At 48.5% G+C, this 16634-nt stretch overlaps 6 protein-coding genes across 6 annotated transcripts; 3 read left to right on the top strand and 3 right to left on the bottom strand.

The window, feature by feature from the left end:
* Window positions 1–1177: 1177 nt before the first annotated feature.
* Window positions 1178–4595, top strand: GGS25DRAFT_485075 (P-loop containing nucleoside triphosphate hydrolase protein). The gene is made up of 4 exons (XM_049260515.1): window positions 1178–1764; window positions 1830–2066; window positions 2352–2948; window positions 3001–4595. Exons 1-4 carry the CDS (start codon window positions 1429–1431, stop codon window positions 4090–4092), a joined length of 2262 nt encoding a protein of 753 aa, XP_049117472.1. The 5' UTR covers window positions 1178–1428; the 3' UTR covers window positions 4093–4595.
* Window positions 4596–7006: 2411 nt separating this feature from the next.
* GGS25DRAFT_218875 (glycoside hydrolase family 7 protein) lies at window positions 7007–9204 on the top strand. The gene is made up of 5 exons (XM_049256930.1): window positions 7007–7935; window positions 7998–8210; window positions 8320–8563; window positions 8665–8795; window positions 8887–9204. The coding sequence occupies exons 1-5, from the start codon at window positions 7241–7243 to the stop codon at window positions 8942–8944; spliced, it is 1341 nt and encodes a 446-aa protein (XP_049117473.1). The 5' UTR covers window positions 7007–7240; the 3' UTR covers window positions 8945–9204.
* A 243-nt stretch (window positions 9205–9447) lies between these two features.
* GGS25DRAFT_513759 (DUF1295-domain-containing protein) lies at window positions 9448–10984 on the bottom strand (the record flags this gene model as incomplete). Its single annotated transcript, XM_049262914.1, has 2 exons — window positions 9448–9778; window positions 9834–10984. 2 exons carry the CDS (start codon window positions 10982–10984, stop codon window positions 9448–9450), a joined length of 1482 nt encoding a protein of 493 aa, XP_049117474.1.
* A 1159-nt stretch (window positions 10985–12143) lies between these two features.
* On the top strand, window positions 12144–12525 carry GGS25DRAFT_520302 (uncharacterized protein; the record flags this gene model as incomplete). The annotated part of the gene is made up of 2 exons (XM_049263866.1): window positions 12144–12398; window positions 12511–12525. The coding sequence occupies 2 exons, from the start codon at window positions 12144–12146 to the stop codon at window positions 12523–12525; spliced, it is 270 nt and encodes an 89-aa protein (XP_049117475.1).
* Window positions 12526–12710: 185 nt separating this feature from the next.
* On the bottom strand, window positions 12711–15116 carry GGS25DRAFT_218897 (phosphoglucomutase 2). The gene is made up of 5 exons (XM_049256931.1): window positions 14941–15116; window positions 14694–14791; window positions 14423–14626; window positions 13347–14360; window positions 12711–13294 (listed from the first exon to the last, which is right to left on the bottom strand). The coding sequence occupies exons 1-5, from the start codon at window positions 14991–14993 to the stop codon at window positions 13002–13004; spliced, it is 1662 nt and encodes a 553-aa protein (XP_049117476.1). The 5' UTR covers window positions 14994–15116; the 3' UTR covers window positions 12711–13001.
* Window positions 15117–15362: 246 nt separating this feature from the next.
* Window positions 15363–16560, bottom strand: GGS25DRAFT_485088 (ribonuclease H-like protein). The gene is made up of 2 exons (XM_049260516.1): window positions 16430–16560; window positions 15363–16359 (listed from the first exon to the last, which is right to left on the bottom strand). The coding sequence occupies exons 1-2, from the start codon at window positions 16466–16468 to the stop codon at window positions 15823–15825; spliced, it is 576 nt and encodes a 191-aa protein (XP_049117477.1). The 5' UTR covers window positions 16469–16560; the 3' UTR covers window positions 15363–15822.
* Between the last annotated feature and the right edge of the window lie 74 nt (window positions 16561–16634).

Genomic DNA, 16634 nt, shown 5'->3' on the forward strand with positions numbered 1-16634 from the left:
TCGAGATCACTTTTCCTTTTTAAACTCTCAGTACATAATTAAATCAGATCCAGCAAAGACTATCAATGTAAGTGGATGTACTAGGTAGGTAGGTCCATCATCGATGCAGCTACATGCCGGAGCTACATATCATTAATGATTACACACATAGTAGACACCTATCATATGAAATTTACACAGTGTCAATGTACATATGATGTATGTAATCTCGGTGGTTGGAGGACCTTATAATTTGTACTACATTCAACGTTGGTAGGAATATTGATTCTGACAGCTCATTAGGAGAGATGCATATGATAGTACTGTAACCTTCTTCATGTATGTAATTCGCCCTTAACCTTACCCAGCAGCCTAGTAGTATGCTTCAATGGTAGGATGCTGCCTGCACATGCAAAAGAGAGTTAGCCCTGTGAAATGCTCGGATTGACTCAGGCGCTATTGATTGGCTTCATGAGAAGAGAATATCATGGCTGATACGACTCAAACGCCATTATAAATGTTACCGACATGAATATGTACATATGGCACCATGGATTGTAGGAGAACCCACGTATGCCAGCAAGTGACAACAACACATATCAAGCATCCATATATAGCGCAGGAACTTGATACTCAGGTACGATCTTCTTCGCAACACTAGGCAAGCTAGCAATGGCAATGAAAATGAGGTTCGCGTCACCTGGAGGCAGTGTAATACCAGGGACACGGTGGGAGCGATCATAGGCAAGCCTAGAGGATACGCTCCCGCGATATAAAAATTAGAATAATCACGATTGAGTTCAAGTAGAACTCTTTCAGAGATTAAACTGAAAAGAACAGATACTACACTTGATCTAAGCCAAAAGGCAAAGAGAGCTAAAGAAGAAAAGAAGAAGAAAAAAGTAAAAGCTGGAGTGGAAGCTCAGATATTTATATTAAATTTTCTGGTGGGGTGGACGGTGTGAGACGGCAGAATTCTGATTGTCAACCTAAGGTTGAGGAAGTTGGAGCGGAAAGAGCCGCTATCTCAGCCTCAAATACATAGTACGAAACAGTTCGTACTATGTACAAGTATCATGTACCCACGCTAGTAACGGTACCTGATTGTGGCTTGGGCTAGATTAGCCCCGGCACCCCGACATCCCAATTACCCCGTTGCCATCGAAACACACAGTACCAAAGTAAATATTGACCCAAAGTATCCATCCTCTTCGCACTACGTACCTTTTTAATCCACCTTACACTTCCGACCCTCCAACCATTTTTCTTTCCGAACTACTGCACCCATGCGCAACGGAATATTTCGTGCATCTTAGAGTACCAGCAATTAGTCTGAGAATCTAGAGGCCAATTGTGCATACTGGTGCATACGTATTCAGTTCACTTTTCAACCCATTTATTGACCGCTTCTCATCGCTTCTCACCGCATCATAGAATTCCATCATCAGCATGGAGCCACAGTCAAAAGGTCACACCAACCTTTTCCAAGTGTACCTACGACTACGTCCTCATCACGCTGGAAGTACCAGTGCCGAACCATTTCTTTTGGTCGAGGAGCCTAGAGAAAACGACGCTCCAACACACATCACTTTAAACCCTCCAAATGATCGAAGACGAGCAATAGAGAAGTTCGCGTTCACGCGTGTCTTCGAAGAAGATTCTACACAGCTTGACTTGTTCCAAGGAACACGAGTGCTTCCTTTAGTCGAAGGTGTATTAGCCCCTCATGGAGGCGACGGTACGGATGGCCTATTGGCAACCCTAGGAGTTACCGGCTCCGGCAAGGTATGAACTATTAGCTACTTAGACCGTTTTGAGAAATTGACGAGAGCTAATTTTGATTCTACCAGTCACACACGATACTCGGATCTCGCAGCCAGCGAGGCTTAACTCAACTTGCTCTTGATGTTCTATTTCGATCTATAGACTCAAACATTGCCAGTTGTGATTCGTCCCCCAACCTAGAGGCTACCATAAAGTCCTCGGATCCCTCCGAAGCTGCTATATTCTCCGCCCCCGCATTCCTCGAAAATGCATACGGCGACTTTAGTAGTTCCGTACGGTCAAGAGCTGGAACTCCTTTGAATGTACGAACCCAGAACGTTTTTGCCCGACCTTCTACCAATCCAATACTCCCTGGCTATTTCCCAGACAGCCCCCAAAGTATACGTCTGGTTAGCTATGAAGATGACATGTCTAGCATCACTCTTCTCCCGACACCCCCTGGTCAGCGGGGTATCCTGATCATGCCAACCTCAACGCAAGTCGCGTCTAGCAAGCCAAAGTTGGCCAATACCACGTCACCTAAGAAGCATTACATGTCTCTCACTTCAGCCGCAAGAAGCAAGAATTTTACTAAATCTCCTACCAAGACCGAGTTCCTATCGTCGACACCGAAACGCCATCTACAGCGACCCTCCGCTCTTCCCCAGGCGCCCGATATTAGCACCGTTCGAGCTTCCTGCGATCCGTCCGCCGAATATGCTGTCCTCATTTCCATGTACGAAGTTTACAACGACCGAATTTTCGATCTTCTTACGCCCCCTATCAAATCGAACGTTACAAAAGAGTCTCGACGACGACCGCTCCTGTTCAAGTCCACCGAACTTTCACCTGATCGCAAAGTCGTAGCGGGGCTTCGAAAAGTCATATGTGGGACCCTTAAGGAGGCCCTGATGGTTCTCGAAGCTGGACTCCACGAGAGGCGGGTGGCTGGGACGGGTAGCAATAGCGTGTCATCCAGAAGCCACGGGTTCTTCTGTGTGGAGGTCAAAAAGAGGCGACGTGGCCGTACTAACGCCCGTTGGGGTGCTAGCACCCTGAGTATTGTTGACTTAGCTGGCAGTGAACGTGCGCGAGATGCAAAGACCCAAGGCGCGACCCTTGCCGAGGCGGGTAAGATCAACGAAAGTCTCATGTATCTCGGCCAGTGTTTGCAGATGCAGAGTGACGCGAGTAACGCGACAAAGGTATGTGGAATATGCAAACAATTTTATAGGTCTCACTAACATTGAAGGACAGCCGAATCTGGTCCCCTTTCGCCAGTGCAAACTCACAGAATTGCTTTTCTCCAACTCATTTCCTTCAGCTTCGATGGCGCAGTCTGCGAACAGCAGACGCGCACCGCAAAAGGCAGTCATGATTGTCACTGCTGACCCCCTGGGAGACTTCAACGCCACGTCTCAGATCCTACGATACAGCGCTCTAGCTCGCGAGGTGACGGTGCCTCGTGTACCTTCCATCACAGCTACCATCTTAGCTAATGCCAACTCATCGCAATCCGGCCAGTCGGAATCTAGCGTGGGCTCTCGTAGTGCCGCGAGCTCACCAGTGCTACCGCACCGGCCGTACTACCCACCCTCTAGCTCTCATCCGAGGGTATTCTCACCCACGCCCGATCACGAGCGCGCGGCTATGGAGAACGCTGCTATGGAGATTGCGAGAATGGCCGAAATCATTGATCAGCTGAACGCAGAGCTTGCCCGAGAGCAAGAATCACGTATAGCAGCTGAGGCGCACCTACTGTCGATGGAGGACCGCATGGCGGATCTCGAGCAAGATATCCGCGAGGACTGCTACGAGGACTTTGAACAGCGACTGGCTTTGGAAATGAACCGGTGGAAAGCCTCGTTGTCGATCGAGCAAGAACGCGGCGAAGAGCACTGGGATCGCAAGGTCGAGGTACTAGCGCGCGGCGTGGGCGCCGTTACCGTCACCACGTCAGAAAACGATGGTGATGCCGGTGAGGACGACGATAAGGAAAACGTGCTCATCGAAAACCTCGAGCAAGAGAACGAGCGTCTTCGACGCGAAGTGGCCATCCTCAAGCGCGAGCTCTCCGGCCGCACGCCCAGCAAGCGCAACCCGCTTTCGGAGCGGGGCGATGTGCCGAGCATCAGATCCTCCCCCAGCGTGGATGGGCTTGGCGACGGCCTCAGCAGTCTGGGAAATAGGATGGAACAGCTGCGCGTCAGCAGCCACCACGACGGGGGGAATACTAATAATAAGAAGTCCCTCAAGGTGTCGAGCAGCGGCAGCCCGACGAAAAAGGTGCGCAAGCTCCCCGCGAAGAAGTGGGAGGGCGTCGCGGCGGACAACAGTGATTTGCTATGATATGAAGGAATGAGACCAACGAAAGAAAGAAAGATGATGATAACCCTAGGAATTGTAATTGAGAGAATGATATAATGAGGTTGGGTTTGGAAGTGGCTGGTTGGACTGCCTGGACTGGTTGGTTGGCTGGCTGGCTGGTGGCTTGGAGAGAGTGCAACGAAAATGAAGTAAGCAAAAAGATCAAGATGTGTTGCGGATACCCCCTTTTAGTCGTTTTTATTTTTATTTTACTTTACACCCCCTTTTTCTTCTGCTTCTACTCGACAGGTCACCTACCTATCGTGTTTACTACATACCTATATATTAAGGTTCTTTTTTTTTCTTTTACATGAGGATTTGGCGCCTGTGCTACTTGTGCTCTGCTGGTGATTGCTTGCTTGCGAGGATTGTAATTGTATGCCTAATCGTGATTTTCACTTTCTTTTTTGCCCCTAATTTGGGAGAGGGGAGGTTTTGGTGGCGAGTTTATGTGTATTATTAACAAGAATGGGTATTTTCATACGTCACGTCTTCGGTCTTGGGGTATGGCTTCTTGGTAGAATGTCTTCCCAGGTTGGGTCGTTCCTGATTAAGGTGCCTTGGTTCCTAGACGTCCACCTAGACGAGGGAAGCTCTAAGCGCCATGGACCCTACGTACATACAGTACAGCTTTACCGTGAAGCTGTTACGTGAAGCGCCCACCGGAGTGACTTGAAGCTTGCTTCACTCGTGGCAAGTTAGACTTTCTATGGCTTAGAGATAGCCGAGATGACGGGGAGATCTCAACAAGTGATGTCGCGTAAGAAGCGGATTATATGCACGTTCATATCCGAATTTACTAACTCGGGAAGATATGCCTACTCGTGGCAAATCGTGGATGAGGCTATGTTCGGATACTGAAGTCGGCTTCGTTTGATATATCGTGCCTATGGGAATACAAGCCCGCTGCTCAATTGGACGAACTACTCTAAAATTTCCTACTTGAAAGAAGGAACCGATGCTCATGAGCCCCAATGGAGTCAACGTCCGCATAGATAGAGATTCAAGAGAACTGTCTAGGTGTTTCGAGATCCCAGCTGCATGGCGCCTAGGTACGGAGTATATTGAGTAATATGGTCGAGACGTGGCAAACTGGGTGAAGGTGGAATTGCCGCCGGTCTGTTTATCACACACTTCTTGGAGTGTCAGTTAGAGGAGGAGGAGGCGAACAAGCAAAACGCCCCCCCACAGAGTAGACTAGAGTAGAGAAGTTATCCCACCGCGATAGAATTGCGGATGGTTCCATTTCGTAGATTAATGGCAACATGCTAACGTGTCTAGGCATAGTCTGTTGATAGGTCAAAAGGTCATAGGGGGCTGCCCTGTTGATCTTGCGGCTTGCTTTGATAATATCTCCTTGAGTCCCTGCTGGTTGGGTAACTAGGTATGTGCAAGCGAGTTCGAGCAAATTACAACATATTATAGTAGTATAACAACGACACACCCCTACCTAGGTATTCATGGTTCCAGAATACTAAAAGTCATAGATTCCTTGTCTACCGGGTAGAAAAAAAGTACAAGCTGCATTCTAACCTGGTATCCATTCTTCCACCCCACTCGTCTCGAGAGAACTAGGAAATGAGTCTCGACGTAGTACTCGATAAATCAGTCTCTGAACGAACCACACCACGCGAGGACCTGCATGCATCGTGGGTTTAGTCCAAAGGGGTTTTTGGGGGGGGGGGGGGGGGATGGCCAATCACCAATTGGCTAAACAAAAATAAATACTCCTACCTACATACTATCACACACAAAGTACTACACATGAGTTATGATATATCGTTCGTGGTTAGGGTCAAATCCGCGGACCTTTCCAGACTTGGCGTCCCGTTACACCCCTGGATAATATGGCGATGGGATATTTTTCCACGACCCCTGGTTTCTCGGCATCATGGGGCTCGAACGGTATGGTCTGCTTGCCGATCGTTTACCGCGAACATGTCGCCGGCCCAATGTCGTTTGTCGTTTGGCGTTACATCAGATCTTGCAGAGATCCATAGTTATCCTCTCGTGCGATATATGTGCTGTATCCGGGACAGGACAGAAAACGCCGAATTAGAAAGTCTTGGTTTCTTTTTTGGGGCATGTGTCTAAATTTGAGTCGCGTCTGATATATTTTTCTTCGAGATGGTACTTCGTAGCTTCACCTAAACTTACTATCAAAGGAGTTATTATCGCAGGTAGGCTCGCAACTTCAATAAGACTAATAATACGAATACGTAGCGACTTTAACTTTCCCTCATCGGGCCTCTCTAGTCCTGTGACCCCGTTGTCCCGGTATCCATCTTCCATTTCTTGACCCCCGGCATTATTATCTCATCTCCCCATAACGGCGTTTTGCTCTCCGTGGGTGGTGGGCATACCGGGCCGCGGAGCCATCGTCGAGGCATGATATCGTGTTGCCACCCCTGAGATTTCCCACCCCCCCGAATCAGAGTATCCGCCCCATTCCCCGCAAATACCCCAGGTTACTTCGGGCCATGGTCCTGAAACTGATTATATTCAATTTATATCACGTCGGGAGTTGTGGCCCCCCCAGAGCCCTACTGCCAATGAGTGAGCGCCTTGGCCCCCATATCCCAATCCGCTACCACCTTCAAGTGCTAAACGTCCCTATTGGCTACCCCTCCGTATGATGGCTCTTTGGGGCAACAACTTTATCACTTCCTGGACGTAGGGACAGTCCCTCTTTCTCTCCCTTGCCACCACCATTTCCATAACCAAAGTGGTAATAATTAGTGTGTATACTTTGTTCTTTATCACTAGAACTAACCCAAGGGTGTGTCTTCGGGATATCCGCCGGAGCTTTAGAGGGTGTAATTGAGATTTTAATCTAATTCAGAATGGTCATAGGGCCCGGCTAGTTAGTGATCGACTATACCACACTATGAAATTGGCCTCGTCCAGACGGAGCCCTTTGCCGACAATATGCAGTCGAGAACATTCATCTTGCTAGGCAAAAAAAAAAAAAAAACAAATCCTTCGATGGAGTATATAACCATCAGAGCCCCAGATGTCACATCAATGTTGTCTCTCTCTACCACCTCTTCATCGCGCCTCCCTCCCAGGTTCAAAGACATTTCTACAATCGGTGAAGTGAGAAGTTAAAAGCCCACCACAGCAGCCCATCATGTTGTCTCTTGCCGTGACAGCGGCCCTCCTCGGGCTCGCATCCGCCCAGCAGGTCGGAAAGGAACAGGCCGAGACACACCCCAAGCTGAGCTGGAAGAAGTGCTCGGGCAAGGGCTCGTGCACGGCGACCAACGCCGAGGTGACCATCGACTCCAACTGGCGATGGCTGCACACCACCGAGGGCACGGAAAACTGCTACGACGGCAACGAGTGGACGTCTAAGTGCAGCTCCGCCGACGACTGCGCCACCAAGTGCGCCGTCGAGGGCGCCGAGTACAGCAAGACCTACGGCGCCTCCACCAGCGGCGACGCCCTCACCCTCAAGTTCCTCACCAAGCACGAGTACGGCACCAACATCGGCTCCCGCTTCTACCTCATGAACGGCGCCGACAAGTACCAGACCTTCAGCCTGCTCGGCAACGAGTTCGCCTTCGACGTCGACCTCTCCACCGTCGACTGCGGCCTTAACGCCGCCCTCTACTTCGTCGCCATGGAGGAGGACGGCGGCATGGCCAGCTACCCCAACAACAAGGCCGGCGCCAAGTACGGTACCGGATACTGCGACGCCCAATGCGCCCGTGACCTGAAGTTCGTCGGCGGCAAGGCCAACAGCGAGGGCTGGAAGCCGTCCACCAACGATGCGAACGCCGGTGTTGGCCCCTTCGGTGCCTGCTGTGCCGAGATCGATGTCTGGTATGTTTATAATAAACCTTCCCCTATCTATAATGTGGATAGCAAACTAAACTCTTCAACAGGGAATCCAACTCCCACTCCTTCGCCTTCACCCCCCACCCTTGCACTGACAACGAGTACCACGTCTGCGAGACCGACCAGTGCGGCGGCACCTACTCCGAGGACCGATTCGCCGGCAAGTGCGACGCCAACGGCTGCGACTACAACCCGTACCGCATGGGCAACACCGACTTCTACGGCAAGGGCAAGACCGTCGACACCAGCAAGAAGTTCACGTAAGTCCTATCCCCCCCCCCTTTTCCCCCTATCTCTCCCCAACTCTTTCTTCATCTACTTCTCAAGAAGCCGAAACACAACTAACACAACCACCAAAAAAAAAAACAGCGTCGTAACCCAATTCGAGAGCAACAAACTGACGCAGTTCTTCGTGCAAGACGGCAAGCGCATCGACATCCCGGGCCCCAAGATCGACGGCTTCCCGGCCGAGAGCAACATCACGCCCGAGTACTGCAAGAACGAGTTCGCCGTCCTCGGCGACCGCGACCGCTTCTCCGAGGTCGGCGGCTTCGACCAGCTCAACACCGCCCTCGGCCTGCCCATGGTCCTCGTCATGTCCATCTGGGACGACGTAAGCACACACTCTCTTTTACTTCCACCTCCCTTTTACTTTTTTTTTTCTTTAGGGAGAAAACGATGGTTAATGTGACTAACCTTTTATGCTATATATAGCACTACGCCAACATGCTCTGGCTCGACTCCAGCTACCCCCCCGAGAAGGCCGGCCAGCCCGGCGGCGACCGTGGCGACTGCGCCCCCGACTCCGGTGTCCCCTCCGACGTCGAGGCCACCATCCCCGATGCGTACGTATTCCCCCCCCTATCTTCCCCTCCCCTTCCCCCCTCTCCCCCTTCCTCTTCTTTACTTCACCCATCACTAACACACCCCCTACAGCAAGGTCATCTGGTCCAACATCCGCTTCGGCCCCGTTGGTTCCACCGTCGAGGTCTAAAACCCCCTCCCCCCCCCACACTACCCTTCTCATCACCGTCATCATCGGTCCCGCCACCAGGTGTATGAAAAGAAAAAAAGGCACAGGCTTTAAAAAAAAAAACGGCCCGTATATATTGGACACATGTATATATTTCTACCCTACCTACCCTTCGTATAGTATCAAAGCAAGACTGTTCCTTTTACCCCCGAAGTGTGTATGTAGCTCTACAGTACTAGGTAGTGTGAGAAACATCAATTGAAAAATTGAAAAGAAAATTGGATCAGATCATTGTTTATTTCTGTTTAGGCATAATAGTGAATAAGTGGTGATGTGAAGATAGTAGTAGAGTCATATCACGACCCAACAGCGGTACTGGGCATAGAGGAGCTACCCACAAGTCCAATATCGTTAATAAAGCACACTCGGACTGCCTTCATGAGAGAAGACTTTGATTATCTTAGCATTAAAAATATTCAATTTCATTATTATTATAAATGCCCGACCTATCAAATTGTACAAGTTCATGTTCCGAGTAAAACATTGAGCGAACGCTCAAGAACAACGCCACCAGCACCGGCAACAGCAACGGTCCACAACCACTTGTTATTAACCTCTGCCAGGCTTGGCCAGAAGCAATTCTTCGTCTTCTTGTACTGCTGTAGTTGCTTATACTTGGCGGGATTTTCTTTAGCGTGGCGGTTCTCTTGGTACTCTTCCGTCTTTTTATGCCTGCCAACGTAGCGGAGGAAGACGTAGTTGGCAATTGGGCCAATGAGTGTAAGGGGGTGAAGCTGACCCGCACTATAGAGGAAAAGTGGGAAGGAAAAGTGACAGAGCGCATCACCAAGGTAGCTATTGATAGTTAGTAACTACTCACAGACATCCTTATGGAATCAATCCAACTTACTCGGGCTGTCGAACAATACTCCACACGCCGTTGATGTTGAGTTCGGTGCTCTTTTGGTTGTTATGATCCTGTAGTTGAGAGTCGGCTATTACTTCCAGGGCAAATCCGGCAGAGAACAGGAAGATGGCGATACTTTGGATCACAGCTGACGCTTCAGGGAAGGGAGAAGCGATAGCACTGGCGACCGGAGCACGGAATGGCAACGTGAATGGTAGAGAGATCAACGTCTGGAAGACAGTCTCGCGAAGGTATTGCGTGAAGAAGATTCTGTTCCAAAATTCCGGCTTCTTTCTCGAGGCTGTATCGTAGCGTGGCTCGTCTTTACCGCGTTTTATGCTGCCTGATGCAACGCGATAGAAGAGCCGGACACTCCAGGCGCTGACACCAGCAAGAAGAAGCTTTTGGTTGTATGATAGCGCAGTCCAGGCTGTGGAGACCGATACACCTTCATACACTACGGGCCCTCCAATTGCGCTCCACCATGCATTAGCAACTTGTGCACTGGGCCATAGCCAATCTTTGGTGTCAACTCTGTCATTGTAGCGTCCAATACCATAAGCAATCAGGGTGAGACCGCCATGGAGTCCAAACGATGGCAGAACTGCGTGTTGGATAAGCCCGAGCGTGGTAGTTGTACTAATCTTGACTTGTGGAGATCCGGATCCCAGATGAGACCCAAGCCGTTCTTGTTCGGCGCCTGAGCCTCCCGGCAGATTGTCGCTTAGCTGTGTAGCAGATGCTCCTTTATCTCCACCAAACCAGCGTTCATATCTGTCTTGTTCGGCACCAGAGGTCTGGGGAAGATGCCTCTCAATGTCGGCTCTAGTAGGGAGCTTGTGTCCACCAAACCAGTGCTCGTATCTATCCTGCTCGGCACCTGAAGTTTGTGGAAGTCTCTTCTGAATATCAGCCCTAGAAGGGAGCTTGTCTCCACCAAACCAACGCCCATACCGATCTTGCTCAGCACCTGATGTCTGAAAGAATTTCTCTTTCACTCTGTCAGCAGAAGGGAGCTTATCCCCGCCAAATGAGCGATCGTAAAGATCTTGTTCAGCACCGGAAGTTTTGGGAATTGCATTCTGTATTTTCTCTTTGATTTGTTCGGCTCTGTTTCCGCCGAACCAACCTCCGTAACGATCCTGCTCAGCCATTGTGTCTAGTAGTTAGTACATTTGTGAAGAAGTAATGACTAGTGGTGAGAGTGGTGAGACCAAGTAGGAAGAGGGTGGCACAAGTAAAGAGGAGATTGCTTCTTTTGTAGCTGTAATTGTTCAAAGTGTTTCCGGTAGAGTTTCTCGTGTGAGGAGATCATGACGTAGAGATACATCGGAATGACGTATTATAACGACTACAGTTCTTGATGTTATGTAGAGTTTAAAAACATTCTCAAATGTTATTGAGAACCGAGCCAATGATATTATTCTTATTCTTTTACCATTTATTCACCTCGTACCACAATCGTTCGCTAATTTATGGAGTTATGAAAGCCATAATAAAGCAACCAATGGTGTTAGGTGTTAGCTTCAATGCTCTCTTATGTGAATATGCTCGATAGCAATAGTCTGATACTGCGAGTAAGAGGATAAAGGGGTATGTTCTTTTCAAAAAAATAAAAATAAAAGAGATCTCCCGATTTGAATACAGGATTATGTTATAATTGCCATCTAGAGGTCAAAACTTGAAGCTGTCTTTTGTATAAGGAATGGTGGAGGGGGAAAGGCGAGGGAACTCTTGCCCCTCTACCAGGGGTAGGTACCTAGTATGGTATCTATTTATCGGCAATGATCATCCTTTTAGGATTCAATGCTGCATGGCAAGATAATTAATGTGCCAGTTTTTGCCATAGATGATCGACGTTGTAGTTAGATCTTGAGGCTCTGCAGCGGCGAAGCAGGAAACACTGCCATTCTCTCAGTTAGCTACTCTCAGCCCCTGTGGGGTATTTTGAGGCTATTCAGACCCATATAAATATCGTTAGGCAGCTGCTAGGCTAGTTTTCCCCACGATCTTTCGGGTAGCCCCGCTTATATACCGGTCCTATCTTCAAGTCCAGGTCCTATTCAGGGGTAGATAACTAGCATGCAATCCTGCATCTTACAGCAATCATTCCCACGTAGTCCTAGATAACTCACAAGACTGTGGTCGCGACTCTGGTTGTCGATAACCTCAGAAATCTGCCATCACACCACAAACAGCTACTCTCATCATCTAGGTTTAATCCTCGCTTCTTCCAGGACAGGTCCATCTACACCCATCGGATCTATCCCTCCTATATAAGCATACCTACCTACCTACACCAACTACACAATAATGTCCTACCCCAACCACGAAGCCTCCCTCGACAGAGAATCCCTCCACAGCTGCCTGCGCCTCTTCACCCACCCCTCCTCCATCCCCTCCACCCTCGCGGCCTCATGGCACGAGACGGGGAACTACTACGCCGCGCGCGACGTGCTCGAGCTGGAGCGCGCCGAGCTGATCCAGATCATCGCCTACACGCGGAGGATGGCCATCAAGCTGACGGGGAGCGCCCTTTTCTTGGGCATCGTCGTTGCGCTTTTGTTCGTGAGGAGTTGTAAGGCTTGAGAAGGTTGGGGTTGAGCTCGAGCTTCCGGGCGGGTTCCATCCACCACCCCTGTCAGCCCATAGCCGCCGGGGCGGGCTTAGATTATGCTAGGAGGCCGACTACTGAGGATCTTCTTCCGGAGCTCACGCTAATATGCAATTGGTAGCTTACATCTGCGAGCGAGGTAACACATCCTGATTCTAGATTCTCAAGGCCATGTTATTAGGTTAGATATGTATAAATCGTGGGATATGTGCCTGGTGAACCACCGTCTCATACACAAAGCATAGATTATCGTAAAGACAGTCAAAATGATACGCGAACGTATTGAATATTCCAAATCATACCTAGCTTCTTAATAGCGAGGGTAGTGCTCAGGAATCTTTGAACATAGTATTTGAGACGATGAACACGTGGTTGCTCGGAATAGGCCGCTTAATCTTTTATGTATGCCCTCAAATTATACTGGATTCATCACGATATATTTTTATTTACCTAGGTAGCGCTATTCGATCGGGTTGTCATTCCAAGAAATAGCCTAATTCTACGATTCTGTAGTTGATCCCTTTCTATCGACATTTTTCCCTTTCCCTTTCCCTTTTTTACGTCTTAACATCAGGCTCATCCCGTCCAACGTACTCCTTGAACTTTAGTAGATCTGTTGCGAATTTGATCTCGTCCTTGAGGAAATCCTGAGCATCCAAGCCGTATGTGGATGGATCCTTGCTGTACTTCTCAATATACAGACGAATAGTAGCTCCAGAAGAGCCAGTACCAGACAGCCGGACAACGATACGGCTGCCGCTGTCAAAGCGGGCGTATAAGCCTTGGTGGGAAGCAACTGAGCCGTCTAGATCGGTGTAGGAGAAGTCTCCAGCGTCGGTCACTGTACGTTCTGTTCGCCGTGTTAGTTTACCAACTTTAAGCGTGGGGCATTATTAGCCTACCTCCAATCTTGCTGCCCTTGAATTTTGGATCGGCAACAAAATCTTTTAGGGTTCCAACGACCTTGTTGGCGCCATCAGAGTCCACGTTCTCGTAGTCGTATCGGGTAAAGAATACCCGGCCATAGGTCTGCCAGAAATCTTCTTGAATTTGCTTGATGCTTGGTTTAGTCCCGGGGTTGGCCTCTCCGATACCAGCAATGATGTTGAGCCATGCTACAACAGCCCATAGACCATCCTTTTCGCGAACGTGGTTGCTACCGGTGCCAAAGCTTTCCTCGCCACAAATGCTTAGCTTGTCAGCATCAAAAAGGGCACAGAAGAATTTCCAGCCTGTGGGCACTTCGTAGCAGTTCAACCCCTGAGCCTTAGCTACAAGGTCAACTGCGCCAGAAGTTGGCATACTACGGGCAAGGCCATAAACACCCTGCTTCTTGAAGTAAGGGATGAGTTTTGCGTGATGAGCGATAATGGCTAAACTGTCACCGGGCGATACGAAGGCACCAGCACCATAGATCATGTTCCGGTCTCCATCTCCATCGGATGCAGCGCCGAAGGGGATAGAGTTCTTGTCAACAACCTCCACTAGCGAATGCGCATATGTGAGGTTGGGGTCTGGGTGTCCGCCGTTGAAATCAGGGCTGGGAATGCAGTTTTGTGTAGAGTTGGCAAGTCCCAGCTCCTCCTCGAAGATTGCCTTTCCATACGGACCCGTAACACCATGTAGAGCGTCAAAGAGAACTTTGAAGTCGGAGTTGTCCTTGAAGAATTTCTTAATTAAAGGAAAATCGAAGATTTCCTTGAGCATTTGTATGTAGTCCGCTGTGCTGTCGACGATTTCGACTTCGAGGTTGCCATACGTCTTGGTGCCAATGGTAGCAATGTCCACGTCAGGAATATCGGCAAGCTTGTAGGAGGTGAGAGTCTTGGAGGCTTCGTAAATCTTGTTTGTTACACTCTCTGGAGCAGGACCGCCGTTGGATAGGTTGTACTTGATGCCGAAGTCTTGGGTGGGGCCTAATTGACACCGCGATTAGAATTCATTGCAACTACCTAGTAGCCATGAAGTTTATACGTACCACCGGGGTTGTGACTGGCAGTCAGAAGAATTCCTCCAGTGGCCTTCCGTTTCCGAATAACATGGCTGGCAGCGGGTGTAGACAGAATGCCATTTTGACCAATTAACAACTTCTTCACACCGTATCCAGCACCGATTTTAGCAATCAACTGGATAGCTTCGGGGTTCCAGAATCGGCCGTCGCCGCCAATAACTAGGAAGGAACCTGTGAAGGCACACTTGTTAGTTGCTGTGTCTGCGGGAGTTCGTTTGTAGGTATTTATAGTACTGACCCTCAACTCCTTCGGGAATGGAGAGTAGGATGCTAGCGATAAAAGACTCGCTATAGTGTGGTTGTTGGAAGACCTTGACCTTCTTTCGAAGACCCGAGCTGTACAATGTTAATAAGTAATCGATTCACGTAATTAAAAGGGTCTCGATATTAATTTGGAGTATGAAATAAGAGAAATGGGCTGGGTAGTGGTGATGTTGGTTTCGACAATAGTGGTATCGGGTGACCTCAAAGAGCTATTTACATACGTTCCGGGTTTTTGGTCGGCAAAGGACTTGAACTCAACAGTTTTGACACCCATGATGAATGATAATTCCTTCGATTTGAGATATCGAAAGAAGGTCAGTTTTAGATATTGTATGGAAAAGGTTACAATATATAATAACTGAATAGGAGGAAGCTATGTAGGATAGGGGGTTTGTTTTGTCGACAGGGGAGGAGGGGGGATTAATAAAAAAAACATATGACGACGTTTGGCGGGGTTTTGGGCTATCACTACTAGCCCTGTAAAACAACATGGAAGCTACCCCCCTCTAGGCTCTAGCAAATGAGGTGGCCTAGTGTACATGATCTCATCTACGATAACATCCATTATTCTTCATATGTACATGTACCTACCCAGGTAGGTAGGCATGTGGGGTAATGTTGTATAATGGGCCACCATACCACCACTGAAAGTGCTTACATAGTAGTAGGTGCCTAACCTGCCAGATGCTAAACTTCATTGTTAATAGTTACTTACATGTACATATATACCTAGTACTACATACATGTATGTATGTAGGTACATATGATAATAGGTATCAGGTAGGTACGCAGAAACTTCAACGTTCACTATGTATAATTTCAAGACTCTGCAGCTTTCATACGACGCCACATATCAAACGCCAAACCCCTCCATTCAGTAACCAGTACCCTAGGTATTATCAGCCAAACACTCCACCACGCGAAGTGTCTACCGGCTACCAATGCTACGTACGCCGGGCAGCCTAATGAATGAATTATTGATTTTAGTATGTTAGCCGCGTTGTAATTTTATCCATGTCTCCTAGCCCATTTTGTGAATAGTGCCTGAAAATAAAGGTCGTTCTTGTATCAGAACCGTGACTGATGATTAGGAGTCCTTTTTTCTATTTTTCTTTCCTGATGTCGGTGGTGCTGAATATCACGTCCTTGAAATATCGCGCTTCCTCGATGCTCTCCAGAATATCATCTTTAGCTTGGTGTAACCCCTTCTTCCTCGGCGCATTCTTTGTAACTTCCTTACGACACCATCGATAGGCGGCTTCCTTCAGACTACTCACATCAAGGATCCGATAATGTAGGTAGTCGATTACCTTCTTATACGGTTCTTTTCGGAGAAATGCACGGTCTGCGTGAACGCTGTTGCCCGCTAGCAATGCCCCTCGCTCTGGTACGTGCTTTTGGATATATGCTAGAAGCTCATCGGCTGCTTGCTGTGGCGTCACATTGGATGACACCACAGCTTCTGTCAAACCACTCTTCCCGTGTGTTTGTATACACCATTCATCCATCTTGTCCATCCTCTCCTGTGATTGGTGGATGACAATCCCCCACCCATTTTCATCTATCACATCTAGAGAGCCTGTCGTAATGATGCAGAAAATCTCAATAATCTCCTCTTGGTCGGGATCCAGACCTGTCATCTGCTTCGGTGTTAGTCCTACCTTACTACCTAGGGTATGTAGATATGATAATTAGTGGAAGAATATTTACCTCACAGTCGATCCATACTAATGCATCGTTGTATGGCATGGCTGCTTTGGGATATTTGATAGCTTGATGAGAAGCCTATGTATGCATTCATGTATGTAACTCTAGTTTCTAGAAGAAAGTATAATGTACCACATTTGAAGTCATTCAATGTTGTTTACAATACCTAAATATCGTTGTATGGCGGTACCAGTTTCATCTGCGCTTA

This window comes from Hypoxylon fragiforme (assembly GCF_022984875.1).
Source record: "Hypoxylon fragiforme strain CBS 206.31 chromosome Unknown GGS25scaffold_4, whole genome shotgun sequence".
NCBI classification, from domain to species: domain Eukaryota; kingdom Fungi; phylum Ascomycota; class Sordariomycetes; order Xylariales; family Hypoxylaceae; genus Hypoxylon; species Hypoxylon fragiforme.

Bases quoted from the DNA above. Each gene is read 5' to 3' on its own strand.
- GGS25DRAFT_485075 (XM_049260515.1), top strand. From the start codon at position 1,429: ATGGAGCCACAGTCAAAAGGTCACACCAACCTTTTCCAAGTGTACCTA. The intron at 2,067-2,351 runs GTACGAACCCAG...TCTCCTACCAAG, and splicing joins GAGCTGGAACTCCTTTGAAT to ACCGAGTTCCTATCGTCGAC. The intron at 2,949-3,000 runs GTATGTGGAATA...ATTGAAGGACAG, and splicing joins ACGCGAGTAACGCGACAAAG to CCGAATCTGGTCCCCTTTCG.
- GGS25DRAFT_218897 (XM_049256931.1), bottom strand. From the start codon at position 14,993: ATGGGTGTCAAAACTGTTGAGTTCAAGTCCTTTGCCGACCAAAAACCC. The intron at 14,792-14,940 runs GTATGTAAATAG...AACATTGTACAG, and splicing joins GCCGACCAAAAACCCGGAAC to CTCGGGTCTTCGAAAGAAGG. The intron at 13,295-13,346 runs GTAGGCTAATAA...CACGGCGAACAG, and splicing joins CAAGGGCAGCAAGATTGGAG to AACGTACAGTGACCGACGCT.
- GGS25DRAFT_218875 (XM_049256930.1), top strand. From the start codon at position 7,241: ATGTTGTCTCTTGCCGTGACAGCGGCCCTCCTCGGGCTCGCATCCGCC. The intron at 7,936-7,997 runs GTATGTTTATAA...ACTCTTCAACAG, and splicing joins TGTGCCGAGATCGATGTCTG to GGAATCCAACTCCCACTCCT. The intron at 8,564-8,664 runs GTAAGCACACAC...TGCTATATATAG, and splicing joins TCATGTCCATCTGGGACGAC to CACTACGCCAACATGCTCTG.
- GGS25DRAFT_485088 (XM_049260516.1), bottom strand. From the start codon at position 16,468: ATGCCATACAACGATGCATTAGTATGGATCGACTGTGAG. The intron at 16,360-16,429 runs GTAAATATTCTT...ACACCGAAGCAG, and splicing joins TAGTATGGATCGACTGTGAG to ATGACAGGTCTGGATCCCGA.